General features: G+C 37.3%; 1 protein-coding gene across 1 annotated transcript in view; it reads right to left on the bottom strand.

The window, feature by feature from the left end:
* EPS8 (epidermal growth factor receptor pathway substrate 8) overlaps positions 1 to 9,218 on the bottom strand; it is a gene marked incomplete at its 5' end in the record, with an annotated part of 43,051 nt that extends 33,833 nt beyond the window's left edge. The window contains 7 exons of the mRNA XM_009698188.1: positions 81 to 207; positions 1,233 to 1,306; positions 3,055 to 3,191; positions 4,445 to 4,527; positions 6,673 to 6,822; positions 7,034 to 7,195; positions 9,151 to 9,218. Of these exons, the coding sequence (XP_009696490.1) occupies positions 81 to 207; positions 1,233 to 1,306; positions 3,055 to 3,191; positions 4,445 to 4,527; positions 6,673 to 6,822; positions 7,034 to 7,195; positions 9,151 to 9,218 (801 nt within the window). The remainder of the gene's footprint in view (positions 1 to 80; positions 208 to 1,232; positions 1,307 to 3,054; positions 3,192 to 4,444; positions 4,528 to 6,672; positions 6,823 to 7,033; positions 7,196 to 9,150) is intronic.
* Positions 9,219 to 14,654: the final 5,436 nt, after the last annotated feature.

Below are 14,654 nucleotides of genomic sequence, written 5' to 3'. Positions count from 1 at the left end.
AACCAAACACAAAAGACACATTTGCTAGCTACTTCACTGCTCATTAGAGAAACAGAATTCTGTGCAGTAAGAACTCCTACCTCCAGGTCCTTTCTTTTTACTCTTCTTAGTTTTCTTCCTCTTTGAAAGTTCCGCAAAAGCTTCAGCAGCTTTTTGAAGTTTGGTAACAAAATACTCAATGTCATCCAAAATATGGTTCAGAATTTGCTATGAAAGAAAAGTAAAGTAACAGTTTCTCTACAGACTCTATAGCAGAAATACTCCAGAAATCAAAATGACCACAGTCTCAGACACCAACAGCTTCCTCGTAACAAAGTTCACGCTAGAACATTCCATATTTTGATCCATTATGTTCTTAACTTTACACACTTGTAAAGTATTTTAAATCTTAGAGTTTTAAAAACTTAGGGCCACTGGAAGTTTTAAAATATAAGCAAAAAGATTATTAAATTCAGATTGCAATTACACAATTTGTTCACACATTACATTTTCTCTCACAGCATATAAAAAAATTCTAATTATTTGAATGGACAGCATTTTCCTAAACAGTATAACTTCATAACCTCCTTTAGTACAAAGTATTAAGCTATTTGTTGAATGTCAGAATGTAGTTTTATCAAGTGCTCTTTGAAGGACTGTTTTCAAAAAGCAAGTGGAGGAGAATGAATGAGCCCCTGGGGAAAACACATATAGACTAATTCAGCAGGTCCCAACATGCTTTCCTCAAGACCCTCTGATGTTGCTGAGGGCAACAGCATAATAGAAAAATAGAAAGTTACAACTGAGAAATGGGGCAATATTTGATATTGCATACATCATAGGACTTGCCAATGTTGTTGCTCATAGGCAAGAAAAGTTTAGGTTATACATATACATGGTCCACTTGTCTTCAGAAATGACCATATGTTTATTTTCCAGATATTGCGCATATATAAGTCCCACTAAACTGATGAAATTTTTTATCCTTCTAGTTTGATCAACTTGGTCTACTGCGTAAAATCACTGTCATATTTCTAGCTTTTCACAGCAGAAAATTTTACATCAACATTCAGTCTTTTTTTCCTTTTTTCAAAAAACCCCTACTATTCATTTTTAGGTCTAACACACAAACATAGGCTGCCTGGAAAACTTTCCTGCAGCACTGAAATTCCCATGTGGAAAAAGTCTTCCCATGAATAGGGCTCAAAAATTTCACAGACATTAAGCAATATCGTTTGTAGTTTCTCACTTACAACATCTCTGTCAATCCTGGCTGCTATCATCTCTGCTGTTTCTTCATGATCATGGTACTGTCTATGTTTTTCAACTGCAGAAAAGGGAAGAAGCGAATAAGACATCCATATATACGAAATTAGTAACCAACACTTCCTATACAGCTTATGCTTTAAACCATACTCCTGTAAGAAAAAGATGGGGCAAAACTGTTTGTAACATTTACTTTGCAAGGACTCCACACAACCTGAAAATCTTGCACCCTAATGCCTGATCCTGCCAAGTCTCACAAAAAAGCTTAGGTGTATGCTCTCAGTCAACTTAGTTGCATAAATGAAGTTAACCACAGAAGTATGGTACCAGGGTCTAAATCAAAAAATTACAGCAGAAAGTGGCAGATTATAAACAGAATGGAACAAGAAATCACCTCATTTTGTAAAGTATGCTGAAAGCTACTCCATCAGAAGTAAGCAACAGTGTAGCAATGAATTCGAAGACAATTTTGATGTAAAAGGTAATTAGCAACACAGGATGCCAAGTCTGGCAACATAAAAATGGGAGGTAATGATGTGATAGAACTTGTATTTCCAAATAACAATGGACAGAGTCAGTGACTTTTATTTGAAAAGAACACAGGTTAACATTTTGAGAAATGATAAGTTTTGCATTTTTAAGTCACACTAAGTACTGCATTGCATTTGTTAACAGGTGGGATTTTAATAAATATGTTTTAGAAAAGATCCACATGAGTGGAATAAAAGGAACTGCAGGAACTCAGATCCACAAGTGGTCTAGCAAGACACTTGACAAACTAATGAAACTTCTCTGAAGTGAGGAGAAGCCAAGCAGAAGAACAAGCTAGCTTTTACTCAAGATAAATGTAATACTGTAGATTAGTAGATGAAAACATTCTTAACATTACAGAATTCTCTGAACATTTTTCGTTGTTTTCTTTGCATAGTTGTGTACTTTGTTAAGTGATATAAACATAACTTAATAAACCAAAAATAAAGACTCCATGGTTAATGACTATTAATTCTAAAATTTAGTATCTATTATTAAAAAACAAACCAACAAAAAGAGGCCTCACCTTAACCTTAATAGAGTCTGTTTTACAGAAGGAGCTTTATTGTTTCTAAAGAGCATTTTTTCAAAGAAATCTGATCAAAATAAAAATGTTTCCATTAGAGATTTAAAAAAAATCCCACCAAATAAAAAAAATCCAAACCTCTCAGAAATGCTACTGAATTCCTTGGTTAAGGTTTTAAAAAAAAAAACAACTAGTTTAGCCATACAGGCTAAATAAATAATGCTGATCTCTAGTCACCTTTTAATCCATGATTATATTTTTTAATTGTCTGAAATACCTGGCCTACGCTCTCCCTATTACTGAAGAGGGCATCGTTAAATTACTAGAGTTATGACAGTACTGGTTACTGTGAATGTTACTACGCTCACAAAAAAGCCCAGGTTAAAATCAGTAGCCCATACCCCTACCCAGATAAAAACAAGTAAAAGCAGCTCTGAACAGAAATTCAGAAAGTGGATAAGTGCAAGTAAATGACAAGTTAGATTATGACAGTCAGGTCTTATTCCCCAGATCAGGCAATGGTGGCTTGGGGCATTTCAAACTAGACTGGAAGAATAATCCTGTCTGCTCTCAGTGAGGACAGAGGGGTGACCGTGTACAACCATTTCTGTATATGGATTCAATTACTGTAATCTTTACGAAAGTTCTCTTTCCAAATTATTTTTGTTCTTACCGAGCATCATAAAAATCTACTGCCCAGAACAACTGTTTGCCACTGTGCCATGCGGCAGCGGGCTCCCAGAAATACTCACACTCCCCCTGCTCAGCGGCCCACGCAGACCACGCCGCCACACGGCTTCTCACGTCCACTTGGGTGATGGTCCCTGGTGGCACCGGGGCGGGCGCCTGCGGCGGCGGTGGGATGGTGCTTTCAGCTTTGGATATCATCCTAGACGAACGGAAGAAAAGCCCACAAGCGACACTTGAAGGAAAAACATTCTATTTTCTAGTGTTTAATCAGAGAAGACAAGGAGGCTTCACAAGGACCTCTTCTACTGTTGAACATACTATGGACTCGTTAAGTGAGCAGTACTCAAGACCATGATGTGTAAATATGTTAAACACAGTAGGAAACTTGCTCCATGATGGGGTTAGCAAATCCTCGTCACCTGGCCACACGGGAAATTCCCAAGCAGTGCCACAGAACATGATGTTTAGAGACCTGCCAGTTTACACAGGTAAATTCAGTGGCTTGGGTTTAGTAGGTGGCATTTTTACCACCACATGCAGTTTACTGGCTGGATTTCCATTTTATGTGAAAGTTTTCATTAGAAGTTACCTTTCAGCCATCACAAGTTGAGTATCTAGTCCCTAAATGTGACAGGTTGCCAATCACCTGTTTCTTAAAACCCTACCAACAAAGGCTACTAGATTTCCTGGCTGATTTTCCTTTTTACAGCAGTGGCCTGTCTTGATACAAATGTATCAATGTTCCTATCTGCAATTTTCCAATTTTCCAGTTCTTAGTGTAGTTTTAAATACCATAAAGAAAGAGGTTTTGGAAGTCATTCTGCAACTTAATACCAACAGACAAAAAACACCCAACTCCTGTCATATGCATAACCCATCCCTTCCCCACACCACTGTTTAAAAGCTAGATTTTCACCTTAAATTCATGTCTTTATAATCCCTGAACCCAAGAGAACTCTTTTCCCCCACATTTTCCTACTGGTAGAGAAGCTTTTGCTACCAGGGAAACAAGGAGTCTTCAACATCGTTAAACAGGCAGGCAGGAAGATTATTCAGTCTTCAATTGCTGTTTTATTTAACATCTTTAGATCCCAAAACCTTTTATTGTAATCTTATTTACTTGGAGTTACGGGGCATTTATTTTTTTAATTTAAATTTGGAACTACTTGACCCATATGCAGAACTGAGACATGCAATGCTATTCTCTGGCAAGTGGTGTTGATGTCAGCTGTCCCCCCCCTGCCACTAAGGTGTAATTGGGAAAGCTAAGAGTGATGCTATAAATTGAGAGAGCATGAGATAATTATTAAAGCAAGGCCTCTACACATGGTTTTGGAAGTATATTATCAACTAGCAAAAGAGATCAAAAAACAGCAGGCAGATTTGGAGAGCTTTTGAATATTGTAGCATTATTTGATGATCTTATATGCTGCCAAGAAGTTAGTTTTTTACCTCAGTGTTTCCAGCCTCTTCTTTTGTTTCCCACTTTTGCTGTCACTGATTGCACTTTCAATATCTTCATGAATAAAGCTAGCCTAAAGAGACAGAAGAAGAAACCATCAGTTATCAGCTAGACTATCCAGATATACAAAATAAATATATCTCATCATGAACTTTTTTTAGGGCATCTTTAGATTCCAGAACTCCTTACCAAATCCCATTTATTTAAAAGTTCTGTGATAAATTATTTTACACACAAACAGAACAAAGAAACACATAATGCTATTGTCTGGGAGTTGGTATTTTTGTCAATGTTCCCATCTCAAGCATTATTATCAGATGAGTATGTCATCTAGTTACCAAAATTTTCTGAACAGCTGTAATTATCTCAAGTCAACCATTATTGCATAAGCTATTTTTTCCCCTCTGTGTACATCATTTTTGTTTTTCTCAAGGATGTTAGGGGAAAGACGTACCATTAAAAAAATCTACTATAGATAGTAGCAGCAAAACTACTACAGATGGTAGCAGTACAAAGGATTAGGAATGTAACTTGTAGGGATACAGTTTCCTTTAAGAAATAATGATAGCCTCCAATTTGTCTTTGATGTAACAGAAGATGAATTTTTCAGAACATTTCCTAATCTGTAGGCTCCTGCCTCTCTATAACTGCAGTCTGCCTCGACCAGGGGCCCACAAGTGAAATTTTGATGCACGTCTAAGGCATTATTTTAATAGATCTTGCGTTAAATAGGTCACAGTTTCTCGTAGGATTTAGAATGCTCTGTTACAGGTCTTCAGCTGACAAATTAATTTCCTACACAGGTTGTCAAAACCCAAATCTGTCAGCTCACTCTAGAAGGTCCACGTCTTTCTTAGTATCCTCATAACGGAGAAGTATGTAACTTTTGGTGAGGAATATGTAGGTTGTGCAGGGACCAGAAGACTTTGTTGAATTTAGGATCCAAGGGGATTAAGGGACTTCTCAGGCTATAATGAACTGCACTACAGAATATGGATGAGGGATACATTAAGGTTAAAGTATTAACAGAAAAAACTTAAGAGGATTTGAGAAACTTAAACTCAGAAAAATTCCATTAATCATACTCTTGATATTTACTATTCAACAATTTTTTGTTTAGAAAATATTGAATGCCCCAAATATTACTGATTTTGACTGATTTTTTATTGCAGAGGCTCCTGAGGTTCATGGTAAATTTAATCAAAAGCAGGAAAAAGACAAGGGAGAAAGACCTAACCTTTCAAAACCAGCCCAGTCTCATGGGTAAGGAACAAAACCTAGAGTATGGTCACAGAGTCAAACAATACCTCAGAAGAAAAAGGGGATCCTGAACTTCCAAGTCATGCTTATGTGCTCTGCATTTTTATTTGTACACAGAAGAACAACTTCAAAAGATGAAAGACTGAAGAAAAGAGACCGCCTCTACACTTTGGGAAGCTGGGTCCAACCAGACCTCAAAAAGGATCCCTGCATTATTTAACAATGCCACCTGAACTTCTCACAGGATCCCAGTTTCCACTGAAACAGCAAATTCTTTGCAACAAATCACACAATTAGCCAGTCATCTTCACACTACTCTCACTATACCAACTTCAAATTGCAATCTGTTGTTTTAAGACAACTATATGAACTACTACAAAGGAATTAAAAAATCCCCATGAAATTATCAATTGGAATTTAAAGAAATACCAATTATGTAAAGTAACTGACAGAAATTAAAATTTATAACCTTGGAAATAAAAAAGTATTGCAGAATACATTAAAAAAGGGGAAAGACTAGGTAAGACTCAGAGTTTCGGTTGAGTTCTTTGTACATTATAAGATAATTTTGAGATAACTCAAAGTATTTTACACAATTTTCTTCAGAAGCATGAATGCAAATCATACACATATTCCAGAGCTTTACTCATTTGCAAATCTAAATGAACAGCTACAGAGCCCAACAATCAATATTTACAGTAATGACATATTTGAACATGCACTAAGGATTCAGCTTACATACTGGACTACTGTCTTGCAAGACATACACTACATTTACTAACATACTCTAAGTAGTGTCTATATCATAAGTGCATTAAACTTAAAGCATATTTGTAAGAATAAAAGAAGAGAATTATTTTCTATGAATCAGGTAATTTGATTTTATCCACTGTACTTGCCCATTCATAAAGTTTCCCCTATTCAAATAAGTCATAACAGACTTCCATTACTCTCTTACCTTAATTTCATCACATTGGAAAAGATGCAAGTCGGGCTTGTTTTGGGTTGGTTCTTTACATATTAATGCAAGAATTGAATTGTAATTGCATGCATTCATCACAGCTTGGCAATGCTGAATTGTGCTTAAAGGAAAATTCTCCAGTTCGTTCTGCCGGAAGAGAAAAAAAACAAAACAAAATTAAACACAAACCACCACTTTACTGTACAGTGTCCTGATCTCAGAAAAGCTGCATGAGTTAAAAAAGGAAAGTGATAATAAGCTAATTAAAATACCAAATCTCACATACATCATTTTTCTGCCCATTCCCTTTTTCTCTCTCTCTCTCTCTGAAAATGAGACTGCCACTCACAGATCTTACCTTTGATTCCAAGTCCACCAAACTGACAGCTTTGTCATCCACTTGAAGAATCATATCTTGAGTCCACACTTTGCCTTTGGCATCCAGCAATTTCAGCTTCCTTATTCCATCATCTACTGTAATCATTGCCTCTTTTCGGTCCAGAACAAAGGTGGTCAAGTGCTAGTGAATGGGATGTTCATTGAAAAAAAAAAAAAATTGTAATTTTCCCTATTGCTCAGCAGTGTCAGTATTCAAATTGCCAGAAAATAGCAATACAAATTATTCATGAATAAATGTGCCTTTGTACATGACAGATCTCACCAATAAGCCATAAGACAGGTTGTTTTGTCCATAATGTCATTTTAAGTCAACTGATTTTTGTAACTCACTGTTTGTCATCCACTGTCATTTCCTCACTACAGTAAATGATTAGACTTCAAGGCATATTCTGACATTGTTCAGGTATCAAAGGTAGAATTAAACCCTGAGTATTTAATTAGCTTTCTTGAGGAATGAAAACCTGTCTCTCTTGGCAAGCTGAATCCAGGAAGCATCCGCAGAAGCTTCCCAGAAACACCCCTGCCAATGTACCTGCACCACCACCCTGACCTGGAGTGTCCTTACCCCTTCCAGAGTTGTGATGGGCTTGCATCTGACTGGGATACCTTATGGACAGGCTAGTCACTTCTTTTATGCAGATCACAGTAGAAATGTAGTATACTAACTACTTTTTCTCACCATCAATTTGGAATATCCTCCAGATTCAATGAATGGTCTAGAAATTAAATACTACCTCGCAGACATCCCCTCAAACAGCTTCCCTGTCACTATAGTTCTGACAATTTCTCCTTCAACAGGCCAACCATGCAAGAAAACCCATAAAATTATGTCATTTTATCCAGGCATAAATCCAGCTTCACAATCTTATTGAAGACCTGGTTACACTCATTCAAGCTGAACCAACTTTAATCTATGCCTGTCCATCTATTTTCTAAATAACTTTAAAAAAAAAGATAAAAGAAAAATAAGAAAAATTAAGTGTGATTTTTTTCTCTTACATGAAAACAGCACTTAGTAATGACAGACAAGAAAGTAGATACAAGCTGCATATAATTATTTAAAAGAAATAAAGTGAAACAAATTCTCTACTGGCTGCTCACACAGGAATACTTAGACTCCAAATAGAAGTACTAATTTTTATGCCAGTACAGTACCAAAACTGTTACAAAGAAACCAAAGAAAAATAAACAGACAATTAGTAGCAACACAAGTATTTATTTGCAAGCTGATCACAGGACAGAAGCACTTGAAATTAAGACTCCTCTGCATATGATCTCACAATTTACAGCTAATTTAAAACCCAGCAAAAAGGAGCTGAAAATCTATGGTATTTTCAAGACTTGGCTTAACCCGTGATAGTGGTCTGATGGCAGTGAGAGAAAGTTTGTGCCAAAGTAAGACTACAGAATGAGGCAGTGCATCCAAAAGTGCTTAACAGGCTACATATGGGCACCCAGGTTTACTTTGCTGAATATTTTAAATACATCTACTCCTGTATAAAATAGGACAGCAGCATGCAGTAATTCTGCAAAGCAGCTCAAGACAGGAAGTAACATACTTTGCACTTCACACTGGGGAAGAATCTGTGCAGGCAGAATATGTTTAACTACTACACAGTAGACTAACGGGGCTTTTAGGGGTTAATGCTCAGCTCTTTCTGAATATTCTGTCACTTCTGCTGATTATAACTGATCAAAGTATTCGTTTTAAATATCATCCAGTGTGCCTCGTCAACAGCACAGGGTTTTCCAGCTCTACCTCATCCTTGCCACAAGCCAGGTTCAGAGACAGGGCAGCATAACACATTGAACTGATATCCCATTGAGAAGTCCTGTCCGTCTGCCAAACTACACACAACTTTACTTACGTTCTTCTACATCAAAATTTCAGCTCATTATGGCAAAGCTATAGAATTTGAGACATTTCAGTGTAATCTATTCTGAAGTGATCTTGGGCTGACAGGATATTTTGGAAGCTGTATATGCCTTCAAGCATATGTATCCTCAAAAATCATGTAGGCAAAAATAACTGCATGCAACTGAAAGCTATAATTGGTATATCACTCGTTGTCTCACCTCTACATGATACTGCGACGTTTCAGATATGCTGCTGGCACTGTCTCGTGCATAATTCTTTCTTTGTTCTAGAGATGGAAGGAAAAGAAAGAATAATTATTCATTCAACTTCTTATCCTGCTGTTTTGAATACTTCTCAGAGATACTTAACACTAGTTGTATATATGAAAACAGAAGATGAGCCGCTGTTAATTTCTGCATTTCGACAGAAAAAACCTTCACCCCCACATAGTCCAGCACAAGGACCTTACTTACGTCAACGATGTTAACAGAGAGCCAGCGGGTGGAAACAAAAGTCAGTTATCTCATCACAGAGTCAGGACACTGGAGGGGAGCTGGGTTCTGACTGAAAACGCTTCTTTGGGAAGCCTGATTATTAAAATCACTGGCTTGCCACTTCGGTAGTATGATAAGTAGCATCAGGCTTACTGTATTTGTATGAGTGCACTTGAAAGCAAAAGTATTTTCTGATATACATATAATTCTCATGTTAAATCTGCAAAACAACAAAGCCACACACAAAACAGACCTGACTGATTCTTTCTTTCTAAAGTATTCAATCTGATGAATTACTAGTGTAGAAATACGTATGGAAAGCAGTTTAAAAAAAAAACAAAAAAACAACAAAACAGAGAGAGAAATACACACCAAATATCTCTAAATGGAAGTATTTTTCAGCTAACAAAACACAATGCTGCAAAATCAGAAACATCATTTCCCTTCTACTCTATACAATAAATTAATGTTAAACCAGGAGAGAAGGGAAAAGAAAAAGCAAGATGAAGACACAACACACACCCGCACGCCAAAAAATCTAAAGTCGATGAATACTGAAGGAAACTTTCCAACTTTATTTGAAAAAATTTGAATGCAACATCTGGAAGGTTTTTAACTTTTTCCACTGTAACCACTTAAGTGCCTGATCTGGAACTCCAGGAGCTTTGTCTAAGGAAGAAAGTCACTAAATGACATGGTTGAGAGAGGTCCAAGGAAACTCTGCCAGTAGGCAATTCTTTACTCTCCACTTCATTAAATAACTTGATTTCTGATTTTCAGGTAAAATAGGCAGTTTGATTTTGTTTGGAAGGAAAGTACCTCATGTACATACAAAATATATCAATTTCATCTTACTTGGAGGTAAAATAAAAGTGTGTGATTCTGTTGACAGGAAAGTTGAGTTATTTTTGCTAAATAACAAAATGCTAACTACTACCAAGCACATGATCTGTGACATACAGAGATCTGCAGTGACAACACCATAAAAATGACACTGTAAAAGTCTCTTCTGTGATCAACGTTCCTTCATGCAGGAATTTCAGGTGCTGACAAAGATAGTAGTGCCCTCATTTTCAGATGTCACTTGTAGAAGTATTGGTCACCTTTTATAACATCACTATTATCTCTCCAGTTCTCAGTGACTTTCATGAAAGACAATACAGTTTCTGAAATCCCTCACTGGCTTGAAGCCCTGGGCCCAGATGACAAACACCGCTCATGCAACAGAGCCATCCTGCTCCTGCACAGCAGCTACTCAGCTTGCTTTAGCAAGAGAAGTGTGCAGTGCAATCACCCAAATTCAAGAACATCAGGGATTATCAGAATTTTTAACTAGGTGCATGAATATTTCAAAATAGATGTCTTACTTTCATTATCCATTATTCTGAAATCCCAGGGCAGAGGATCTGCATTGATTCCAGCTGTAACTACTATTTCTGCTTTTGCAGCATGTTACTCAAAGTATTTTTTTGATTTATTTTCTTTTTAACCACAATAGACACACACACACGTGCACACCCCAACAAAACAGTCAGTAAAACAGTACTGTCTGATTTGCTACCTTTCTTTTTTTGTTTGGATGATGACCTGAAGAAGTAAAGTCCATCTGTTCCTAACAAAACAAAGGAATTAAAAAGCAGTATCTAGTTTATCCCCATAGAATTATTTGCATCTCCAAGGGGATCAGTTAACAGTCTTCTGTTATGGACTGTAAATGATAGGTAAATGTTGTCCAGTAGAAAGAATATATGCTTAAAAAAAAAAGTAACTTATTTCAATTAACAATGCATCAAATATTCAGTTTTGACTGTTATTATCTTCTTTTAGGTGAACAAAAATATTATTTTTTAATGATATCAAATTAAACAAGGATAAGAAATTTTACATCCACTGTAAGACTTATAAATCCTGCAAACAGTAACAGTTGGACTTGTTTTAAATAAACAAAGAAATCCTGGCATATGTAGAAGCTCCAAAGGAATTAAAAAGCAGAGAGTAAGTTTTGCAAGAGATCCCTTGCTCTGCTTCACAGGATATCCAAAACCATTCGTAGAACTGATTAACACATCCTCTTCCACAGACCAGCACGACACTCACAATAGATAGGATGGCAAGGTTTTCAACACACTGTGTCGTGATGGGAACAACAGTGTTTATATAAGAGACAGAGCTTTCTGAATGCTAATAAAATCTGCAGCTGCCTATACTTGAGAGCCAAGGAGAGCCTCTCAAGTTCTGCATTCTTCATTACAACAGAATAGTAAGAAGAACTTCAATAAAATTTCCAATTAGCAAAAGTCAATTCGTGTTTGTGTCAATAAAGTATGGTCACCACAACTGACAGTCCGTACTGAATTCAGTAATAATTCCTATTTAGCTATTTATTTCTTTAATGCAAGTAGAATGATTATTAGAACCGGCTACAGATCCAAGTTATTTAGAATAGAATAGAATAGAATATTTCAGTTGGCAGGGACCTACAACCATCACCTAGCCCAACTGTTTGACCACTTCAGTACTGACCAAAAGTTAAAGAATGTTATTAAGGGCATTGTCCAAATGCCTCTTAAACCATGCCAGGCTTGAGTCATCAACCACCATTTCTTGTTATCCTATAGGCCTTTCTACCAAAAAATACAGTGTAATGTATGTCACTTATGCAGACTGGGAGACTCCCTTTTCTTGGAGTCCAAGAAAGTGATGCCATCTAAACTCTGCAGTGAAGAATGCAAACTGAAACTGAGAAGAATTCCAAGTCTTGTTGCAGTTACAGAGCAAACCAAAAAAGAGACTACCTCAGAGGCTCTTAGTTACTGTTCAGCGCTGCAACTTTTATGGGGTTTTGAATGAGCTAAGAAGTAGCCTATAGCAGCTGTGAATGTTGTTAACACTGCTGTAGAGGAGCTGGAGGTAGATACTATGGGTAACCGCTCCATCCTGAAATTGTTCACCCTTCAAAACACATCTTCTAATAAATACCCTAGCATCAGGCAAAATTCTTCCATTGCTTCTGGAAGGATTTCTCCTCAACCTTTGTTTTTCAACCCTTTTACAATTCAATAGTTAGAAAGTGTGTATCCTTTCCCATACAGGGTCAACCAGCTGCTAATCACACAGGTTCCCTGAGAGATGGTTTTCTTGGCTGCCTGACATAAATTGCACTGAAGGAAGAATTAATAAATTCCCCCCAAGATAATATGAACATAACACACACAAAAAAAGACTGGCATCTAGAATGCATCCCCTTTCCCATGTTTTTTGCCAGTAGCTCAAAACTAAATCTCAGCCTCTGCTTTCTCCTAGTGCCTGGCTCTTGTCCCACATTCTACCCACAAACCTCTGCAAGTTCTCACCTTGCCCTCAGAAAGGACACAAACCCTTTGGCACCTCCTTCTGCTGATGGGCTCCACTGCCTTGAACTTCTAGAAAAATTAATATAAGCCTGCAAACCTGCCCACTGTCCTTCTCTACTCAGATGACACAAGAGAATGCTGCTCCTTCTTACAAGACTTCCATGTTTCCACTTCCAAGTCAGACATATCTGAGCACATGACTCTCAGAGTCTTTCATCCATATACAGCTCCTTATTTTTCTTCTTTTCCTACAGAGTTGCCCATTGCCATTCTTCTGGTAATGTAGCTTCCATTATTATTCATCAATATTAATAATCAAAATTAAATTAAATTAATATTAAACTGCTCTTACAGAAACCCTGAAAATATCTCTTGACTTATTACATGATCTTCAAATGCAAGTAGCTAACTCGTACCTTACAGTTGAAAACAAGCGACAGAACTTGCTGACTTACTGAACATACTTGATCTGGATGGAATGGAGTTAATTTTCTTCACAGCAGTCTGTATAGTGCTGTGTTTTGGATTTGTGGCAGATGTTTTAGCTGTTGCTGAACAGTGTCAAGGTCTTCTCTATTTCTCACTCTGCCGCCCCAGCGAGTAGGCTGGGGGTGGCACAAGAAGCTGGGAGGGGACACAGCTGGGACAGCTGACCCCAACTGACTAAAGGGATATTCCATGCTGTATAATGCCTTGTTCGGCAATAAAACTGGCGGGTAGTCTTTCCAAAGTAGCCCTTGTTTAGAGACCGTCTGGGCATTGGTCTGCTTGTGGGAAGTGGTAAGTGATTGCCTTTGTGTTACTCAGGGTTTTTTCCTCCTCTCTCTTTCCTTCACTTATTAAGCTGTCTTTTTCTTGATCCATCAGTTTTTTCTTGCTTTTGCTTTTCTGATTCTCTCCCCTGTCCTGCTGCAGGGAGAAGACACAGGGAATTAGCAAGCAACTGGATAGGTCCTTAGTTGCTGGCTGGCATCAACTCCCAACACTGAAAAAAAGAGTTTTATATGCTCCCTTTCACTATCCCAATCCTGCTGATCGATCTCAGCCTCTCATGAGTCCCTTCATGCATGAAGAGAGTTATTGAAGCTAAAGTGAAATTCTGCAACAGAGACTTCCAGATAGGATGTATAAAACTATCAAAGGATGAATAAAACTATCAACACTATTGAGTTTTTTTCTATTTACTCTACTTACCGCAGCTCTTATCTCCAACATGTAAAATACAGCGCAGCCTTAACACCACAGTAAGCTCAAACCCTGCTGATATGTTGCACACAATTTACCTAAGGTATTTCTTCCTCTGATAAAGGAAAAAAATAAAAAAGGATCATGGCAGAGGACACTAAAGTTAAATGCTTAATCACAATCTATAGCAAATGCAACCCAATGGAATTTGAGCAAAATAAAATCTCTCATAAAGCAAGGGCAATAAACTTAAAAGCAGCACCACATTTCACTTATACATTCTGACTGTGAGATCTACTAGTTACTAAACCTTTAAAAGGAACAGAAACATTTATCCACAGAAACTGATTCTGTTCCCACTGTCTGATGTGGACAGATGCTACTGCTCTTTATGTCTTTGTGAACTTACTGAATTCACCAATCATCAGGAATGGGTCATGTTTCTGGTTTCAAAAAGATGTTAAAAGGTACGGATTTCATACCAGTTTTGGAAGCATTCAAAACACCAGAAAACAAAGAACAAACTCTTGACCAAAGACTTCTAGCCAAGATAAAAATACTACTAGACAGTCCGTGACACAGACAAACAGGACTCAAGATTACCATTGCTCATTCTCTTCCTTGCCCTCACTACACTAAGAACTCTGTGCTCTCCCCAGTTATTTCTGTGAAGGGCCATTCCATACTTTG

This window comes from Cariama cristata, unplaced genomic scaffold (assembly GCF_000690535.1).
Source record: "Cariama cristata isolate BGI_N322 unplaced genomic scaffold, ASM69053v1 scaffold11534, whole genome shotgun sequence".
NCBI classification, from domain to species: Eukaryota; Metazoa; Chordata; class Aves; order Cariamiformes; family Cariamidae; genus Cariama; species Cariama cristata.
This window is presented reverse-complemented; position numbering and strand designations above follow the sequence as displayed.